Raw genomic sequence first — 21,499 nt, forward strand, 5'->3', positions numbered from 1 at the left:
ACCTAAAGGTCCTGAGGGATGGGAAGGCTGGAGACGGGCTGGGGCTCCCCAACTGGGCTCTCTCAAAAGGGATGAATGCAATTTTTACTCGAGCTGGTTGTAATTCCTGGCAGCCATGGGAAGGGTCTCTGCCAGCCTGGGCACACTCATGGCCTGGAGTCACAGTCCAGGTGTGTCCCCACACTGCTGGGACAGAGACTGAGCTCAGCAGAAGCAAGAGGACCATGAGCTGGCCAAAGGTACCTCAGCAGAGTCTTTGGATGTCAGAGCACCACAAATTTCCCAAATAAACTTCTGGAAAAAAACACCTGGGGGGCACAGGCACAGCTGGGCTCAATCCAGGTGATTCCAGCTCTTCTGGGATCTTTGTGAGGGGTTCCTTTACTGAGCTTCTTCCTTGAAAGAGTACAAGGACAAAGAGCCCCTGGGGAAAGCAGAGGTTTATATAGGGATCTTGAGGGGTGGGGCAGAACACCAGGACCAATGGAGTGAGGGCAGAGGGGTGGAGCAAAGGGGAAGGACCAAAATCTCATCTGCATGCAACAGCAAGGCACGCTGGGAGAAGCTTTTTTCTCACCCTAAAAAAGAGGTTGTTGCCTCCAGGGGAGGGTTATGGAGTTTTTTTTTTCCCCTGTTAGGCCACATTTGGGGTGGCAGTGGCATGGCACACCCCAGACTCTGAGGATGTTGTGATATCAGGGAATCCCTCAGGCCTTGCTCCTGAATTTTGGTTTTGATTGCTGTAAGGGTCCTGTGTAATTTTGGTTTTTATTGCTGTAAAGGTTCTGTGAAAGGCTGTGCCCAGGCAGTGCTGCTGGCAGGAGTGGGATGGAGATTATGAATTACTGCAGAAGGTCTGACCTGTCCCTTGGGATGGGCAAACTTCTACCAGCATGACAGAAATGTGAAATATTGCTTAGCTCTGTGCTGCACAGAAGCCAAAAGGAAACTGTGTCTGATTTAGAGGTTAAGGGCTGGATGGTGGTGGCACTTCCCTGTCACCTCCTCCTCTCTGGGGTCTCTCCTTGGGGTCTTGTGTCTTCTTCCTAAGGTTGTGGTAGCAAGGAGTCAAAAATGAGAGGGCTATCAAAAGCAGCTCCCTGTCCCAGCCATTCCTGTACAATTGGCTGGGAAATGTGGATGTCCCATCCCTGGAAGTGTCCAAGGCCAGGCTGGACAGGGCTTGGAGCACTCTGGGATAGTGGGAAGTGTCCCTGGCCATGGCAGGGGGGCGAGTGAGGAGGGCTCTAAGGTTCCTTCCAACACAAACCATTCTTGATTCTTTGGAAAAATAGCATCAAAAGTGTTTTTTTATGCAAATATCCCTGAACAGGGGGGACAAAATCAGCGAATCTCTGTGTCTCACCTGATGAGCCCTGCCAAGAGCAGGGAGGAGAAAACCTCTTCAGAAGGGCACAGAAATGGAACTTTGCTGCTCCTTGAACATTTGGGTAACAAGGCTGAGGCGAGGCTGCAGCTGAGCAGTTTGTGGGCAGTCAGGGGAGTCCTGGGACAATCCTGGATGTTGGGGGAACTCTGAAAGGGCTGACACAATTACACTGCCCTTCTTCACCCCATTTTTCATGGTATCTACTACTCCCATCTCACCCCCTATGTGAAGCCACAGATTTTTGTGACAGTCAGCCATGCACCTTCCTCTTCTTCCCTTCCCAAACCTCAACCTCCTGTGCCACCAGGACCAGGGGCACAGCTCAGAAAAGAGCAGGGGAGGAGTGCAGGGCTTCCTCTTCCTCCTGTAGCAGGATTGGTATGAGATGCTGACTGCTGATGTTGTCCCTGCTCACCTCAATCCCTCTCCTAAAATCACCTAAAATCACAAATTTATATTTGTGATCTCTGCCAGCCAGGCAGGGACAGGGCTCAGGGATGCTCAGCCAATTTTGGTGCCTATATTATATCTTTAATATAGGCACAAAAATTAATATTAAACCTATTATATAAATAACCTAGAAATATTCTATTAAAATATAATATTTCTAGGTTATTTATACAATAGGTTTAATATTTCTCCTTCTGAAGTTTAACACTGCATAAATAATATTTAATAAACAACCTTTAACTTTAAACAAATTTATTCAGATATGTGATGTCTGCTCAGATCTCATATTTTAAGGATGCTCATAAATGCTGGACAAGGCTGATCAAGTCTTGCAATACAATGTTATAATTAATACAGATGTTATAATTCATGCCATCACAATTAAAAGCCAACTATTTCTTAACTACAATACAAATCCATTTCCTACACTCACCCATTGCCTGGCTGGTTTCATGTGCCTGTCCAGACCCTTCCACACCTGCAGCTCCACAGTCCTGGCATTTTGTGGGAGTGTTTTCAAGGGTCGGCACTGCACTTTTGTCCCAATGGCCACTTTTGGGGGTCTGGAAATTTGCTACTGAGTTCCTCTGTGAAGGTTTGTGTCCTTGCACTTGGGAGGATCAGGCTCGGTGTCAAACCCCTTACCCTGGAAGGTGTTAAACCCTTCCCCAGGGGGAATCAGGCTGGGTGTCAAACCCCTTTCCCTGGAGAGTGTTAAACCCCTTTCCCAGGGGGGATCAGGCTGGATGTTAAACCTTCCACTGGAAGAATTGGGCTGGGTGTTAAACCCCCTTCCCCTGGAGGGATCAGACTGGGTGTTAAACTCTTCCCTTGGGAGGATCAGGCTGGGTGTTAAACCTCCTTCCTTTGGAGTGACTGGGCTGTGTGTTAAACCCTTCCCATGGAGGATCAGGCTGGATGTTAAACCCTTCCCCTGGAGTGATTGGGCTGGATCTTAAACCACCTTCCCTTGGAGGAATTGGGCGGGATGTTAAACTCCCTACTCCTGGAGGGATCAGGCTGGGTGTTAAACCTTCCCCTGGAGGGTGTTTGACCCTTCCCCTGGGGGATCAAGCTGGGTGTAAAACCCTTCCCCTGGAGTGATTGGGCTGAGTGTTAAACCCTTCCCCTGGAAGGATCAAGCTGGGTGTTAAACCCCCTTCCCTTGGGGGAATTGGGCGGGATGTTAAATCCCTTTCCCCTGGAGGGATCAGTCTGGGTGTTAAACTCTTCCCCTTGGGGGATCAGGCTGGGTGTTAAACCCTTCCCCTGGGGGGTTCAGGCTGAGTGTTAAAGCCTTCCCTTGGGGGATCAGGCTGGGTGTTAAACCCTCTTCCTTTGGGAGGATCAGGCTCAGTTTTAAACCCTTCCCCTGCAGGAGGGATCAGGCTGGGTGTTAAACCCTTCCCTTGGGGTGATTGGGCTGGATGCTAAACCCTTCTCCTGGGGGGATCAGGCTGGGTGTTAAATCCCCTTCCTCTGGAGGGATTGGACTGGATGTTAAAGCTTTCCCTGAAGGGATCAGGCTGGATGTTAAACCCCTTTCCCCTGGAGGGATCAAGCTGGCTATCAAAGCCTTCCCTTGGGTGGATCAGACTGGGTGTTAAACCCCCTTCCCCTGGAGGGATTGTCTGGATGTTAAACCCCCTTCCCCTGGAGGGTTTGTCTAGATTTGACGTCTTGCCATGGGAGGTTTCTCTGGAGCCCTCCAAAGGGTCTCCTTGCCCCCAGCATTTCCAGGAGATGTCACCTGTGCAATGCAGGTTTGGTCACACGTGTCTGAGGGAGCTGAGGATGTGTTGGGATCGATCTCCATGAGCAGCAGAGCAGTGAGATGAAGCACAGGAGGGATGTGCTGGGGGCTGCTGGGTGCAGCAGTTGCCTCTTCACCTCTTCCCTGCCCTAACAAGTGCCCGAAGGCAGCGCTGAGCCTTGAAAAGGGCAGGTTCCCCTGCCACACCCATGGCTGTCGTTCTGTGTGGCACTGTGGGCATCCTGTAGTCTGGCGCCGAGCGCCGGGGGATGGAGGGAATCCGGGGGATGGAGGGACGCAGTGACGATAGAGGGACCTGGCGGGCATGGGGGGGTCCCAAAGGGATGGAGGGATCCCGAGAGAAAGGAGGGATGCCAGGGGATGGAGGGACCCGGAGGGGATGGAGGGATCCCGCGGGGTTTCGGGGACCCGGCGGGGATGGAGGGATCCCATGAGGATGGAGGGATCCCGAGGGAATGGATGGATTTCATGGGGATGGAGAGATCCTAGGGGAAAGAGGGATCCTACAGGAATGGAGGGATCCCGAGAGAATGGAGGGACTCGGCAGGGATGGAGGGATCCAATGGGGATGGAGGGATCCCGGGGGATAAAGGGATCACGAGAGAATGGAGGGATTCTGGAGGGATGGATGGATCTCATGGGGATGGAGGGACCCGCGGGGATGGAGAGACCCAGCGAGGGTGAAGGATCCCGGGAGACAGAGAGATCCCGAGGAGATGGAGGGATTCCGAGGGGACGAAGGGATTCCAGGGGAACGGAGGGATCTCATCGGGATGGAGGGACCCGGCGGGGATGGAGGGATCCCGAGGGAATGGATGGATTTCATGGGGATGGAGGGACCCGGAGGGGTTGGAGGGATCCCGCGGGGCTGGAGGGACCTGGAGACGATGGAGGGACCTGGCAGGGATGGAGGGATCCCGAAGGGATAGAAGCACCCAGCAGGGATGGAGGGATCCCAGAGGATGGAGGGAACCCGGGGGGATGGATGGATCTCATAGGAATGGGATTCCCGGGGGAATGGAGCGATCCCGCCGGGAGGGAGTGAGGGAGGGATCCCATGGGAATGAAAGGATCCCGGGGAATGGAGGGACCCGGCGGGGGTGGAGGGATCCCGAGGGAATGGATGGATCTCGTGGGGATGGTGGGACCCGGAGGGGATGGCGGCACCCGACGCGGCGTCCCCGAGCGCTGGGGGGGCGGCGGGTCCCCAGGGAGCCCCGGGGGTTCCCGGCGGCGGTGGGACGGGACGGGACGGGACGGGACGGGACGGGACGGGACGGGACGGGGCCAACCCCGCCTCCCGCTTAAAGAGCCGCGGCGGCGGGCGGCCCTCAGCGAGCTGGGACCGGCAGCGAGCTGGGACCGGCACCGCCCGCACCATGCGCTCCGCCGAGCCCTGCCGCATCCTCCTCCTCCTCCTCCTCCTCCTCCTCCTCCTCCTCCTGCCGCCGCCGCCCGCCGCCGCCTACTTCGGGTCAGCACCGCCCGCGGGCACCGACCGGGGGAACGCGGGGAGGCACCGGGACACGTGGAGGGGGACGGAGCGTCCTGGGGCAGCTCGGGGGTGTCCTTTGGGACCGTTCGGGATATCCGTGGGGCAGCTCGGGGTGAGCTGGGGCAGCTCGGGATATTCAGGAGCAGCTCAAAGCGTCCTTTGGGACCGTTCGGGATATCCGTGGGGCAGCTCGGGATGTTCAGGAGCAGCTCGGGATGTTCAGGAGCAGCTCAAAGCGTCCTTTGGGACGGTTCGGGGCGTCCTGGGGCTGCTCGGGGTGATCGGGGCAGGTCGGAGCGTTCAGGGACAGGTCGGGGTGAGCCGGGGCAGGTCCGGGTGACCTGGGACAGTTTGTGGTGTCCTTTGGGACAGCTCGGGGTGTTCATGGAGCAACTCGGGGTGTCCTGGGACAGTTCAGGGTGACCTGGGACAGCTTGGGGTGTCTTGGGGCAGGTCGAGGTGTCTGTGGGCAGCTCGGGGTGTCCGTGGCCAGCTCGAGGTGTTCAGGAGCAGCTCGGGGTGACCTGGGGCAGCTCAGGGCGACCTGGGGCAGCTCGGGGTGTCCGTGGGACAGTTCGAGGTGGCCATGGGCAGTTCGGGGCGTCCTTTGTGACAGCGGCGGGCCGTGGCAGCGCTGCTCCTGCCGATGCTCTGCGGAGGGCGAGCGACGGCTCCGGTGCTCGGATACGTTCCCGTCGCTGCGAGGGGGTCCCGGGCGAGCCGCGCACCTGCAGCGCCCCCGGAGCATCCCCGGCAACGCTGGGACAGGTGGGGACACAGGGGGCACAAGGGGCACAGGGACCCCTGGGTTTGTGTCCTCCCCACACCTTTTCATTTACTTGGGGTAAAGGCAGAGATGGGTTTGTAACAGGCGGGGTCAATTGGTTTTGCTCCCAAAAAGCCACATCAAACATTCACTTGTAAAATATTCAAGTCTATCAGCTTAATTTTCTATCTGAAAGCACCCATGTGTCACACTGCTCATCACCACCAAACTCACTGAGTTCTTAGATTTGGGGTTCTTATTTTGATTTTCAGATGAAAAGGTGAGAATTCCCCATGCAGTGTTCTGGGGGGATTTTGCCTTGTTTTCTGTGTGAGCTGCACCTCAGGAAGGGTTTCTGCTGCATAAAATAATCTGGATTTTAAATTTCTCAATTGTATCATTCAGCCTAATTCACATGGAAGCATCTGCTGGAGGGGGCTCCCCTTTCTCAGTCAGTGTCAGCACTGACTCACTCCCTGAAGTGTTGGATTAATTAATCCCTTCTCTGATCCAGAGATGGGACAACTGAGAGGAAAAATGTAAAAACTTTTAAAAACTTAAAAACTTTTAAAAATTTAAATTTTAAAAACTTTTATTCCATTTTCAGTCCCATGTGAAGGCCATGTGAGACAATACAGATGTTATAATTCATGCCGTCACAATCAGAGCCCACATTTGGGCTGCAGGGAGAGTTTGGCTTTCCAGGCACAGGGAAATGAATGAATTTGTGCAGATAACAGCACAGAGCTGTCACTGACCACTGCTCAAGCAGCCTGGGTGATCCTTTGCTCTGTGTCACTGATTTATTTGGTACAAGCAGCTTTCTGTGTATTCACCCAGAATTTTGTGCTTTATTTGGTTTGCAATGTGCTTTTACATTTTTTTTTATTTTTATTTTTTATTATATTTTAAATGTGCTTTAAAATTAAAAAAAATATTGTATTTTAAATATGCTTTTAAAAATTTTATTTGGTACAAGCACATGAAATCTGTGTGTGCTGCCTCTTGGCTGTGCACAGCTCAGGATCTGAGGCTGTAGGGTCAATTTTCAATGTGGGTTTTTTAACTTGAGGGGTGTCCTGTGTATTCTCACCTTTTCATCTGAAAATCAAAATAAGAACCCAAATCTAAGAACTCAGTGAGTTAGGTGGTGATGAGCAGTGTGATACATGAGTGCTTTCAGATACAAAGTTGAACTGAAAGACTTGAATATTTTAGAAGAGAATGTTTGAGTTGGCTTTTTGGGAGAAAACCAATCTCACACCTAAATTTTTACTGAACTGGAGGGGACCCTGGGTCAGTGATCTGCTTCTGTGTTTAGCCAAAGAGGAGAGACTGAGGCACATGGCTTAAATATTGGCTCTCCAAACACTTAATGGAGAAAACCTGCAAAGATTTAAGGACAAATGAAGGAGGCATTTGGGTGCCAACGTGCAGAGACAGGAGCTGAGCCCTTTCTCCTGGGGTTGTGGCAAAGGTGAAGCATTGCTGGTTCAAAGGGTGAGGGAAATGCCAAGTTTGATTCCATCAGGGCAAAGGTGAAACATGAAGTGTGTGGGATGGTGCAGCAAGAATGGAACTCACATTCACAAAACAAAGTTTTGCCAGAGTGAATGCAGCATTGCAATGGAGAAATCCAGAGAAATCCAGAATGGATTGGGTTAGAAGAGACCTTTAAAATGCCCATGGCAGGGACACCTCCCACTGTCCCAGGCTGCTCCAAGCCCTGTCCAGCCTGGCCTTGGGCACTGCCAGGGATCCAGGGGCAGCCCCAGCTGCTCTGGGCACCCTGTGCCAGATTCACCCTCACAGGGAACAATTCCTTCCCAGTATCTCATCCATCCCTTCCCTCTGGCAATGGGAAGCAATTGTTGTGTTATGTTTTTAGGACAAATTTTTTAGCTCTGAGCCCATTCCCAGTGCCTGCAGCTTTGGCTCACTGGGGTCTGTGCTTGAGCAGGTCCTGGTGCTGGGTCACAGGGGGGAAATTAAACCCTGCTTTGAGGAGAGGGAGAGAAAAGCTGTGTGTGAAAGGTGGCCTGGCTGTTGTTGTGGTTGTGTTGGGCTCTCTGGATGCAGGAATCCAGGAGTGTGCACTGTCCTCACCTCCCGATTCCTTTTCAGCTGGTTTTGTTTCCACCTTTGCTTCAATCCTCCCCCCACCCTCCTGTAAAGCATTCCCTCCTTTTTGTGCTTTTCCTCTCATGGTGTTCAGCTCCTCAGGTGCTGGGAATGCCTCCAGACCTCATTAAAACCTCTAAAAGCCTCCTGTTTTCTCCCTGTTCATGTTTCACAAGGTGAAAAGGCATTTGGGATGTGCTGGAGGGCAAAGAGCTTCTCCCAGGGCAGAACCCAGAGCAGACCCACCCCAGGCAGGAGGTTTGGTGGGAAGGTGGAAGCACCAAAGCTGATCAAATCTTCTCCTGAAGAACAGGCTGGGACGTGTCCCACCCATGGGCCAGGCTGCTCCATGGGCAGATTTCTTTAGAACTCACCCTGAAATTCCTGCACAATTTTTGCTCATTCCCTGGTGGAAGGATTTTTTGGGGCTGTTAGAGGGTAAAAAACATAGACTGGAATCCACAAAAGTGTGAAATAGATTATAGAGAGTAGTGTAGGTGTATCACCTGGTGAGAAATTGAGGTTTTGGGATTTTTAGTATGTTGTGGATGGAAGCGAGATGGAGGGCGCAGGGCGTCCTCCTGGGTTTCTTCTTCTTTCTTCTTCTTCATGGGTTTGGGTGGCATTTTGTAATTGGGTGGAAAAATCCACATTGGGATCAGTTATTGAGTTAAAAGGGAAAATAATCCAGGTGTCAGTTCTTGATTGGATAGTTTAGCTTTAAAAAACCTTTTAACAAAGAGATTTGTTGCCCATTTTTGTGGTGCTTTTCCAGCGTGCTGAACCTGGTGTGGACAGCAAAACTTTAGATAAGATAATAATAAACAAGAACCTGAAGACTGAAAAAATCCAGTGTGTGTCTCTCTTTCCTGACACAAAACCACCCCAGGAGGGTCTCCCCCAACAGGGGAGCCTGAGTGCTTGAGTCCCAGAAATTGAGGGATTGGCAACAAACACCCCAACAGGAACTGGCCTGGAATTAGGATCCACATGGAAATGTTTCATTTTCCTTCATGGAAAGAGTCCAACCAAGGATGCCCAGAGAAGCTGAGGGTGGAGAGCCCTGCCCTGGTTACTGCTCTCCTCCCAAACTGGCAGCTCTTTTGATTGCAGGAATTTTATATCCTGTTCTCTGTGGAATTTCAGGAGAAATCTTTTTTAAAAAATTAGTCTGGACCTGGACACATCATCTGTTACTGCTCCCAGGGAGGGCTTGCAGCAAACAATCCATCTCAAAAGGATTCTGACTCACAGCATCATGTGAACCCATCTGAGGTTTTAATTCCAGCTTTTTCTCATTGTGAGGAGCAGAAACTTGATGGCAAACCTGGAGGAGATCAGGGATAGAGACACCTGAGGGGCTGAGATGACAACTCTGAGGGAGGAAAGCAAAGAGCTTTGATATCAACTGTTAAATCTCAATATTGATGGTGGAGATTTAGAGTTTGGATGATCTGGGGATTTCTGCCACCTCCTTTGCAGGCAGTGGGGGAGCAAACAGAGAAACCATCTTCAGGGAAAGATGGGGAGCATTAAATTGTGCTGTTTCTGAAAGGATGAAAACTCTGTTTTTTTGACAGAGCTGGGCACCTCTGTGCCCTGCACAGTCCTTGGTTCCATCTGTCCTGCCCCACATTCTCTCAGCCTTCCTGAAATCTCCTTGCAGGGGTGCAGATATTTCTGTGGAACATGAAAGGCCCCTGAAATCAGATATGGAGTCCTGTTGTGGGCTGCTTTGATTTTTCCTTGCTTGGGAGAGGTAGGAAAGGCATATTTTTTACTGGCTTTTTAAGACCTTTCAGATCCAGAGGACGTTGGGTATTGCACAGGAACAGGCTCTCATTAAAAGTCTCTTAAGAAGCTGGAATGTGGCTGGAAGGAGATTAAAGGAAATAGATGAATTTAGCAAAGGGCTTAGAAAAGGAGAGAGAAATAAAGTTGGAGATCCTTATTGTTCTTTCAGATTGCAAGCAGGTGTGCGTTAATTCAAAGAGTTCACTTTCTTTGCTGTACGATCTGTAGATAATAAACTCTAAATCATCCCAAACCATGCAGTTTGCCTGACTGCAAATATCTGCATATTTTATATTTAATCTTGTACAAATGTTAGCATGCTCTGATCTCCATCAGATCCTGTGTTGGCTCTGCCCTGATGAAATACAGTTGTGGTGGGAGCCAGCAAAGCAATTTCTGGGCAGTTTCTGGGGCTGTCCTGGCTCTGAGAGTGGTTTCTGCTCCCAGCTGTGCCACCTGCATGGCTTTGGGCACCTCCTTTAATTCCTTTGCTGCTTGTCTAAGCTGAAATTTGGGTGAGAGATGAGTTTTGGGAGCTGTGTCTGTGCTCTGACTGTGAGGCTCCTGATCCTGGGAGCCTCCAACACAGCGATGGAATTATTGATGTAATTTATATAATTATTTCCTGCTGACATTGTCCTAATTCCAAGTTTTTAGAAGGTTGATATATTATATTATATTATATTATATTATATTATATTATATTATATTATATTATATTATATTACATTACATTATATTACATTATATTATATTACATTATATTATATTACATTATATTATATTATATTGATATACTAAAGTGATACTAAAGGAAAAGAAAGGAGGCATCAGAAAGCTAGACAAGAATGAATAGTAAAAACCCAAGACAGACTCAGAGAGTCTGACACAGCTGGCTGTGATTGGCCATTAATTAAAAACAATTCACATGGAGCCAATCAAAGATGCACCTGCTGGAAAGCAACCTCTGGACTACATTTTAAGCAATCAGATAATTATTAATAATTAATATAAATAGCTATAAATATAACAAATAAAAATATAATACAGTACAATATAATATAGTACAATATAATATAATAATTAATTCTTTTCTGAAGTTTCTCAGCTTCTCAGGAGAAAAATCCTGGCAAAGGGAATTTTGATAAAATATGACAGAAACAGGACTTCATAGGCTGGAGTTCATTGGACAATTAACTCCAATATGCAAATGGAGCAGAATTGATAAAAGTGAGAGACCCTGTGATGAGTGGAGCATTTTGTGACCATTTGGGTTCATCTTGGGTTCATTTTGTGACCATTTGGGTTCATCTTGGGTTCACTTTATGGCCATTTTTGTTCACCTGGGGTGCAGCCCTGGCTGGGCTCTTGTACTGCCCAAGGTGGATTCATTGAGGCGTTTTAATAAATCCCTGCTTTATTCTTTAGCTCTGTCCAATCTCTGTTCTAGGGCATCACTCCCAGCCATGTCCTCCCTAACTGCGTGACCATTTGGGTTCATCTTGGGTTCATTTTGTGACCATTTTGGTTCATCTTGGGTGCAGCCCTGGCTGGGCTCTTGTGCTGCCCAAGGTGGATTTATTGAGGCCTTTTAATAAATCCCTACTTTATTCTTTACCTCTGCCCAGTCTCTGTTCTAGGCCATCCATCTCAAGGTATTACACCCAGCAATGTCCTCCCTAACTTTGTGACCATTTTGGTTCATCTTGGGTGTAGACCTGGCTGAGCTCTTGTGTTGCCCAAGGTGGATCCATTGAGGCCTCCTAATAAATCCCTACTTTATTCTTTAGCTCTGTCCAGGATCCATTGAGGCCTTTTAATAAACCCCTACTTTATTCTTTAGCTCTGCCCAGTCTCTGTTCTAGCCCATCACTCCCAGCCATGTCATCCCTAACTCACCTCCTCTGCCGCTTCTCTCCCTCCAGGCTGACCGGGAAGGAAGCCCTGACCCAGTTCCCATCCCTGGGCACCCCGGGGGGCTCTGGCCCGGGCCAGGGCCACGTGAAGCAGTGCGAGCTGCTGCAGCTGTCCCGCAAGCAGAGGCGGCTGTGCCGGAGGGAGCCGGGGCTGGCGGAGACGCTGCGCGACGCCATCCGCCTGGGCGTCCTCGAGTGCCAGTTCCAGTTCCGCAGCGAGCGCTGGAACTGCAGCCTGGAGGGACGGCCCAGCCTGCTCAAGAGAGGTACAAGGTAGTTGGTGTGCAGGGAAACCCTGGCTGCGGCACCCGAGGTGTCACAAAGTAGGTCTGACACAAGGTCGTGGTAGAGATGGAGGCAACACAAAGCCACACGCTCCATTTTCAGAAGGCTTCATTCAAATTGTTTTTATTATGGCATGCATGCTTTTTATACATTCTTAGAAGACTCGTAAGTTTGCACTTTACTCAAACAAAGCACTTATTGGAATAGGCAGTTGCAGGTTTCTCTTATTTATCCTTCTTTCTTTCTTGGTCAACGACCTTGGTAGGAAGGTAAACACAGATCCTCTTCTCAAACTCCTCTCTGGCTCACAGAAATTGTTGTAAAACCTCTTACACCATTGATGAGCAGGGAAACTCTGGAGTGTCCCAAATTAAATCTCACATGAGGTCGTGGTAGAGATGGAGACAACACAAAGCCACACTCCATTTTCAGAAGGCTTCAAACTGTTTTTATTATGGCATGCATGCTTTTTATATATTCTTACAAAATTCAGTAGTTTACACTTTACTCACTTTACTCAGACAAAGTGCTTATTGGAACAGGCAGTTGAAGTGTCTCTTATTTATCCTTCTTTCTTTCTTGGTCAACGACCTTGGTAGAAAATTCTTTCAGGGGTAAACATAAATCCTCTTTCTCACAGAAGTCACTGTAAAACCTCTTTCACCATTGGTGCCCATGGAAACTTTGGCTGCAGCACCCGGGGTGTCCCAAATTAAATCTCACACAAGGTCATGGCTGAGATGGAGACAACACAAAGCAACATGCTCCATTTTCAGAATGCTTCAAACTGATTTTGCAAACTACAGGCTTTTTATACATTCTTACAAAACTCATAAATTTACACTTTACTCAAAGTTTTCATTGGGACAGGCAGTTGCAGGTTTCTCTTATTTCTCCTTCTTTCTTTCTTGATCAATGACCATGGCAGGAAATTCTTTCAGGGGTAAACATGGATCCTCTTTTCAACCTTCTCTCTGGCTCACAGAAGTCACTGTAAAACCTCTTCTACCACAGGGTCAGTTAAAGAAAAAAATCCCTTTAGTGCCTTGGATATGCATGTATGTAAACCCCTGTTATTCTCAAATACAAAATTTAAACCTGTTTACTATCTGCATGCAGACATCTCAGCGCATGTTGACAAATCTCTCCTGAGACTTTTTCCCATAAATTTGGAGAAATTTGGGCAGAGTAGACAGAAGACCCACTGGGTTGTTGTTTCCCAAAATGCTTTAGATGAAGAAATTGTCCTGTAAGGTCTGGATTTGAGGTAGAAGGGAACATAATAAATCCTTCCAATGCTTGCAAAAAATACAAAGAAGATGGACACTGAAATTATTTCTTAATAAAAATTGCCAGAGAATGCATATAGGGTTTGCCAGACCTGTCCTGATCCAACCAGAGCTTGACTGTAACAGAGCTTCAGCCCTTCAATAACTTTTATTAGCACTTACTAAGCTTCAGCCTTCAGATTTATTGAGTTTCTGTCCTTGAATAATGTTTAGCAACTTAATGTTTTTAAAAAAAGGACCTGAAGAAGCCAATATTAATTTTGATGAAAATCAATGCTAATTTTAATTAACATTGGGATCAAAACTTTTTAATGTTTCCTTTTTAAAATATCAATTTTTATTACATTAAATATCAACGTAATAATTTATTAAGTCAGCACATAGAAGATCAGATTTTCTTCATTGCAAGAATTTTTTAGCAAGCAGTGGAAGGAGCTGTTCATGATAATTTTGAGTGTCTGTCTCACATCTGCACCTTCATCAACCTCAAAGAACTTGAAAATGACAATTGAATAATCCTCATCTTCAAATAGCTGGAAAACATTTAATTATCTGGCAGTGGCATGCCTTAACATTTCCATGGGCTCCTGACTGACAAAATAAAATATCACCTGTAATTTCAAACCTGTTTTGGCAGATGGGGATAAGTGTTTGAAAACTTTTATTACACAATCTTAAGGATCAAATGATGATTTAATACAGCCAGGTATGCTGTGTGCAGCCCCTGTGTGACAGGACACTTAGCTGGGAGCAATTATTAGTTCTCATCTTCCCTTTAGCTTGCAAAGGGGTTTGTTTCTTTCTTAAAGAACATGAACATGGCTTTCAGCTGCCACTTTTGATCTGTTTGTGACATTTGTTGGAACTTTCTTGGAAATTGTTGGTCGTGGAACTCTCCCCTGTCACCCAGGTAGTGATGAGGCATTTTAGAAATGTTTTAATAATTTGATATCTCCATGGTCCTAGAGGAAACATGAAGAAAATTGGAGATTTTTAGTAGTGTTAAATGCTCTTAAGAGTGCAAGAGAGTGGAAAAGGTCCTTCCCAGTGAGATGGGTCAGGCGAAAAGTCACATTCAATTTGCAATCCCAAATGACAAACTTCTGTGACTGATCTGGATCATCAATGCTTTTCCTGCTTCTAGAGATGCCAAAAACCAAACAAACAGAAAATAAGCAAACAAACAGAAAATAAGCCAAGGGTTTTCTGGCTCTTGAAATGCCAGATTTGTTTTACCAGTCTTCACCATTTGTTGCTCTTGATAGTTCTCTGGGTACAACTGCATTGTCTGCAACCTTTCTGTGGCACTTATGCCACCTCTTACTCCTCAGTGATCCATGCAAAATCCTCCTGCATTCCTTCTCCACTCCTTTAAAGATGCATGGAAATAATTAAATGATTTCAAGCCACCTTATTACACAGGGGCAGTTGGTGTCTTTATAAAAACATGGAAAGCAGTGATGCCCTTCTGGTGTCCTGGGTGTGCTGGGAGTCAGGTGAAGCAGGATTTCATCTCAAACAACTCAGTGATTTGGGAAATAAATACCTTTAGCAAAGAGGTCAGAGCCAGCCACTCACAAAATTATTCTTGAGAAATGAGAGCTCTGCAATCCTTCCGTCTCTTAATCCCCTCCTTTGCCTCCTGCTGGCTGGACTCTGACCTTCCAGCAGTGGTTTCACTGTTGTCCTGAGGAATCCAGAGCAGTGGTGACTCACAGACACAGAATTTCCATGATGGGAGATCTGGAGAAAAAAATTCTTCTAAGCAAAAAAAGCCCTGAGCAGCTGGCATTGGAGCCAGCCCTGCTTGGAGCTGGAGGTTGTTCTGAAGACCTCAAAAGTCCTTCCATCCTAAATCTTTCTATATTTCTATATCTTTTTTTTAGTTTTGCTGTTGTTTTCAGAGAGATGCCTCCTCCACCTGCTCTGAAACACTCACATTCCTTCACTACAGCATTGAAAACTCTGACCCTGAGCATCTTTCCTTTGTCAGAGTCGCCCCACAGCAAAACTCCTCCCATTACAAATTTTCCCTGTGGTCTGGAGCACACCACAGCACTCAACAATGCATTGCAGCAAAGTCCTTCTGTATTTATAGATTCAGAGCTAAGAAATCCTGCTGGAGAGCTCAGGGCAAGACTTGGACACATGGAAGGCCCTACCAGAGGGATCTGCTTTGCTGCAGCCTCCTGAAATCCATCTCTGTGCTGGATGTTGGCAGCCAAACTGCCCAGCAGAGACATCTGCACCCAGATGTTCCTCTTGCACTGAGAGTTTCAGCTCCATTTTGTCCCTGACAAGAACTCAGTGGGGTCAGGGCAGTGACCCATCCCAAATCCAAGCTCTGAGAGCCCAGAGTTGGCTCCAGGCCCCGAGAACCCAGAATTGGATCCAGGCTCCTCTGCCTGGGGTGACAGGAGCTCTGTTGTCACTGACATAGCAGGACACATGGAACAGCCTCTGCTCAGCTCCCAGATTGTGCTTCTTGGAGCTGATTGCTGCCATTTGTGGTGTGTCCTCCTGAAAATCCAGCTCCAGCAGCTGCTCTGCTGAAGGACAGCTTTTACTTCCCTCATTAGTTTTGTGAATTAACAATTAAATGGTGATTGGTTCCTCATGGCAGAGTGGAGGGAATCATCTTAGACTTTTCAGGCAAGTATTTGGCAGCCTGGTGATGTTGAAGCTTTGTTTAAATGAGATGTTTCAAAGTCTGCTGGGTATCTGCAGTTGCTGCTGTCTGCAGTGGCCTGACCACAGCAGTGGCCTCTGGTTTCCAGTGGGCTGAAAACTGGCCAGGAAAACATGGGCAAACCAAAGCATCTGAAATAGCAAGGAGCAGTGTGGTGATCCACAGAGTCAGATTTAGCAGGGGCTGTGGGGCCTGCTGGCTCCTCATGGCATGGGAAAGGGCCTCTGGAATGTTCTCCTCACCTCTGGGATGTCAGAGAGGGTGTTGGGAATCTGGTCAGCATTTGGATCTGGTAAGATTTAGGATCTCAAGGATCAGTTATCCTCTCTTATCTCCTTTGGAGAGGATCAGGCACTGTTGGAAAATGTGTGAGCATCATGCTGCTGTCCACAGCCTGCACCGATCACGTCCCATTCCAGCTTTTACAAAAGTTTTGGTGGATTTGGTGACATTCTTTCATTATCTTTAGAGTTCCCTGAGAAATTTTGTAGAGGATCATCGACTGGAGAGATTAATTGCAAATTATTGCCCCAGTGGTTGTGGCAACCAAAATGTTGAGGCAGGAAGAGATTGTTGGTTGATCTCCTTGTCTCCTCCATATTTCCCCACCTCTCCCCTCATGTCCATGCTATTGGTACATCTTTATCTAAAATTCTGCAATTCCAAAGAGCTCCTATGAAGTCTACTGAAGTTGCTAATGAAGCCTCTCCATTATGTTCATGATTAGCCACATTATTCATTCTTCTTGCTGGCAACCACCAGGAGAACTCTTTGTCCTGCTCTCTTGGTCATGGTTATGGTGGACATCACTCAGATTTCAGCACTCAGTGTTCTGATCCATTGTTACAGCTGGATGGGAATTCTCTGAGGGAACAGAATGATGAAGATATTTGAGGTTGGACTTGGTGAACTCTAGAAGTGGCTTCCAACCTTTGTTCCAGGCAGGGCTCAGTGCAAGTCTAGATCAAGTCTGTGTGGTTGTCTCTCTCTCTTCCATTATTGGAGAAAACAGATTTTCCTTCTGATGTGCAAGGAGATTTGGAATTTTCCCATGTGGAATATTTGTTTGCTTCATTATGTTTTCTTCCATGCAATGTATAAGTGCTCTATCTTCCATAAACCAATTTTTTCTATTGTTGCTGTTCTTATGCATTCCTGCACTCAGAGGTATTGATCAGTCACCTGTCTCTCTCTTCCTTGCACTAATTCCTAAATTTTAGACTTGCTAAACAATTTCCCTTTAATAGTGTTTTTTTCATGCAAATGAACTCTAGAGGAAATATTAAGATTTTCCCTAGGGCTGAAAAAGAGAGGAGGTAAATATAAATAAATAAAAATATTTTGGCATCCAAAACTAACATAATATTATATTTAAGCATCAAAGCAATAAATCTCTTATAACTGGCATTTTCCTGGGACCCAACCAGATTTTCCCTTCTTTCTGTTAATTTTTAGCTTTTTCCTGTCCTTGAACATCTGCAGGAAAAGGGGGGTGGAACCCCTCCTCTCCCTTTCTTTCTTGGCATTATATGATAAAGCCCCGATCTCGGCCTTATCAACGAGTGATAGTCCGGATAACTCAGTCCCTCAGGGAGACAGAGTGCCCGAATACCCAGTCAGCTCGCAGCCGCCACAGGCTGCCCTTAACAAGGTTAGTGATTCTCAGCTCTTTGGTGATTCTCAGCTCTCTTAGGATTTCAGCTCTTTGCTTGCTTGCTAGGGCACCTATGGCTGAGGCAGAAGCAGATGTGGGAGAGGAGAAGGAGAGGTCCTGGCGGTTCCACAGCAATGGTTTACTGGGGAGTCTGTGAAGGGTTCCAGCGACAGCTCTTCTGTCCAATGGGCTAAACCAGCCCCTTTTTATAGGGTATAGGGGGATCCAAACTTGTCCAATACTAAGGGTTAGAGAAAAGTGACCTATGAGGTTACAGAGATGAGCTAGGAGACAGGAGCTTATTTTGCTGTCTCATCATGACTCAGCAGTTCCTGCTGTTAAATCTCAATCCTCCATGGCGCTCTGGTAAGCTCCACGGGGTCTGCTACAGCGTTACACCTTCCAACTCTTTTATTATTTCCAAATATTAATTACTGTATGAATATTGACTACTGTTGTCAATTTTGTCAGCACAAATCACACCTATTTACCACAACCAGCAACCCTTGTGCCCTGCAGGTTTTAAGGAGACAGCCTTCCTGTACGCCGTGTCCTCGGCGGCGCTGACGCACTCGCTGGCGCGGGCGTGCAGCGCGGGGCGCATGGAGCGCTGCACCTGCGACGACTCCCCGGGCCTGGAGAACCGCAAGGCCTGGCAGTGGGGCGTCTGCGGGGACAACCTCAAGTACAGCACCAAGTTCCTCAAAAAGTTCCTGGGCCAGAAGAGGATCGGCAAAGACCTGCGGGCCAAGGTGGACATCCACAACACCAATGTGGGCATCAAGGTAGGAGCTGTGCCTTGGCGGGCTTGGGACGAGGTTTGGGACTTTTCTTCCAACCCATCCTGTGTGTGAGAGGGATTTTCGCTGCCCTGCTCACAAAACAGACCTGCTCACCTGTGTGTCCTGGGCCTTGTGGTGCTGAGAGTCCCTGGGAAGCCTCCTGAGCTCTTGTGTGAGGAGATGCATGTTGAGTGGAAGAGGAGCATCCTGTGTCCTCCAGTGGTCCAAGGGTGGGTGACAGGGAGACACAGCACAGTGACAGCTGTGAAACTGCACAGCTGGACAACTCCAGGGGTTATGCCAGGGCCACAGGGGGTTCTGAGAACAGCTGGAGCTTAGAGCTGGTGGCATGTGTGAAGGTGATTAAAGACTGAAACTCTTGGGATCAATTATGAGTCTGCTGGTGACTTGCTAAGGAGCGAGTCCAGTCACAGGGAGACCATCAGATTGAACATTTTGAACTGTAGGTTACAGGCTACAGATTCGTCATTGTCTTCCGTTTACTGAGTCAAATTGATTGTTTAATTAGACCACTGTCTTCATTTGAATACACCTAAAGGAATCCACCATGTTGGAGATAAGTAGTTTTTTGATTGACTACTGCTACTCTGCCAAATAGAATTAATAAGAACTTATTTGGTGTTCAGCTGGTTATCCTCAGGCTATCCACTCTCTGGCTCTCCTGTCAATTCTGTAGCTTTTCCTCTGCTTTGGTGTGTGTGTTTTTTTTTTTTTTTGTTTTGGGTTCCTTTTTTTTATGTTAGTTTTTTTGGGTGGGGAGGGTTTGTTTTGTTTTACTTTGGTTTTTTGGATTTTTTTTTTAGTTTTGGTTTTTGTTTTTTTGTTTGTTTTGGTGGGGGTTTTTCTGGGTTTTTTGGTTTTTTTTTTTTGTTTGGTTGTTTTTTTTGTTTTGTATTTTTAAAACTATTATTAACATTTTCTCTTCCATAGCCTAGAAACAATGCCAATAAAACTGAAGTGCTTGCAGCTGCGATCTGAGCTGCTGCCTCTACCAGAACTAGGCTCTGGCAGGTAATAACCACCACTCTTCTTCCTCACCAGGCGGTGAAGAACGGCCTCAAAACCACCTGCAAGTGCCATGGTGTGTCGGGCTCGTGCGCGGTGCGGACGTGCTGGAAGCAGCTCTCCCCTTTCCACGAGATCGGGCGGCTCCTGAAGCTGCGCTACGACGACGCCGTCAAGGTCTTCAGCACCACCAACGATGCCGTGGGGCACTCGGAGCTGGCAGGGCCACACAGACACGGCCACTCGGGCAAGCAGCCTGCCCTACCTCGCCCCACCGACCTGGTGTACGTGGAGGACTCGCCCAGCTTCTGCAGGCCCAGCAAATATTCCCTGGGCACTGCGGGCAGGACCTGCTCCCGTGAGGGCAACTGCGACAGCATGTGCTGTGGCCGGGGCTACAACACCCAGAGCCGCCTGGTCACCTTCTCGTGCCACTGCCAGGTGCAGTGGTGCTGCTACGTGGAGTGCCAGCAGTGCATGCAGGAGGAGGTGGTCTACAGCTGCAAGCAGTAGGGACAGCCCCGAAGGGCGAGGCGAGTCCAGGGGAGCAGCAGGGGGACGGGGACATGGCTCTCTGCTGCGGGGTGAGGTCAGAGGTGAGCACCAAATGAGTGCTGTGCTCCTCCAACCTTGGTGTTGAGATGCTGCAGCCTCAGCTTTGAGACGCTCCAACCTCAGCATTGAGATGTTCCAGCCTTGGGTTGAGATGCTCCAACCTCAGCGTTGAGATGCTCCAGCCTCGGTGTTGAGATACCTAAACCTTGGCGTTGAGATGCTCCAACCTCAGCGTTGAGATGCTCCAGCCTCGGTGTTGAGATGCCTAAACCTTGGCATTGAGATGCTCCAACCTCAGCGTTGAGATGTCCAACCTCGGTGTTGAGATGCCCAAACCTTGGCGTTGAGATGCTCCAGCCTTGCTGTTGAGATGCCCAAACCTTGGCTTTAAGATGCTCCAGCCTCGGCGTTGAGATGCTCCAACCTCATCATTGAGATGCTCCAGCCTTGGGTTGAGATGCTCCTACAAACCAGCCAGAGTGCAGATGGGCTGGTGCTGCAAAGAACATGGGAATCCTAAAACTCAAATCCAAATTCACTGGCAGTGTAAGGGGTGAAGATGCTGGTGTGGGTAGCAAGATGGGCTCATCCATAGGTGGAATTGGGCTGAATTCCAGTAGGATGGAGCTCTCCTCAGAGGTGTGGGATCTGCCTGTGTGGATCTGTAGAGTGGGGCAGCTCAGCCACTCATTACAGCTGCTCTGAGCAATTCCCCAGAGAGAGGAGTGTCTGCTCACACTCTCTTTATCTTGACTTTGTTGCCCTTTTGGTTTTTACAGCTGTTTTTGACTTCTGCTCCCTCCAGTGCTGGCACAGAGCAGTCTCTGAGCAGATCAAGCCATTAACTGGATGTTTGGAGGCCACTTCCCTCTCACCAGCTACAGGTCTTTTAAAGGGCTTATTCCTTTTTATCCCTTTTCTGGCTCAAGTTGTCTTGAACTGAATTAAAGAGTTTATGACAGACATAATACTGCAAATAGGCTTAATTAGCCTAACTTTTTTTTTACCTCCTAAATACCCAAGAGCAGAACCATTATTTATATGTTGCTTTTAATCCTTTTGGAGTTGAAATCTTCCCACGAGTCTCAATTGTAAGCACTCAATGAAAAAGCTTCCAAATAAGCTAAAATTGGCATCGTGGGTGAAGTGAGCAGGGAACTTGCTCTGGCTGAACTATTGATCCCAAACCCTCTGCCCCACTGACCTCCAGCCTTGTCCAGCACCAGAGAGGGAGGGAATACCCCAATTTGGGAGGGTCCTTTGGGATCATTACATGGATCATTCACCTTTAAACAGGGACTCAGTGGAAAGAGCTGGATCCCATTCCTTGGGAAGCAAGTGGAGGAGACACCACTCTGTCTTCTTTCTCTTATCAGAGCTGCACAGGAATTGCTGAATAAGAACTCGACAAAACCAAATTTTAGGGGAAATTAAGTTTCTTCATGTACCAAAGGGGACTTTTGGAAATTCTTTGTCCTGTGTGGCTTAGAGCTGCTGGAGAAGATCTGAGGAA

The 21,499-nt window shown here is 48.1% G+C and overlaps 1 protein-coding gene across 1 annotated transcript; it reads left to right on the forward strand.

The window, feature by feature from the left end:
• Positions 1-5,041: 5,041 nt before the first annotated feature.
• WNT9B (Wnt family member 9B) lies at positions 5,042-19,944 on the forward strand (the record flags this gene model as incomplete). The annotated part of the gene is made up of 4 exons (XM_058820710.1): positions 5,042-5,088; positions 11,716-11,972; positions 18,143-18,408; positions 19,468-19,944. Coding segments are annotated over 4 exons (1,047 nt in total), but the record flags the coding sequence as incomplete, so codon positions are not given.
• Positions 19,945-21,499: the final 1,555 nt, after the last annotated feature.

This window comes from Ammospiza caudacuta, chromosome 27 (assembly GCF_027887145.1).
Source record: "Ammospiza caudacuta isolate bAmmCau1 chromosome 27, bAmmCau1.pri, whole genome shotgun sequence".
Taxonomy (NCBI): Eukaryota; Metazoa; Chordata; class Aves; order Passeriformes; family Passerellidae; genus Ammospiza; species Ammospiza caudacuta.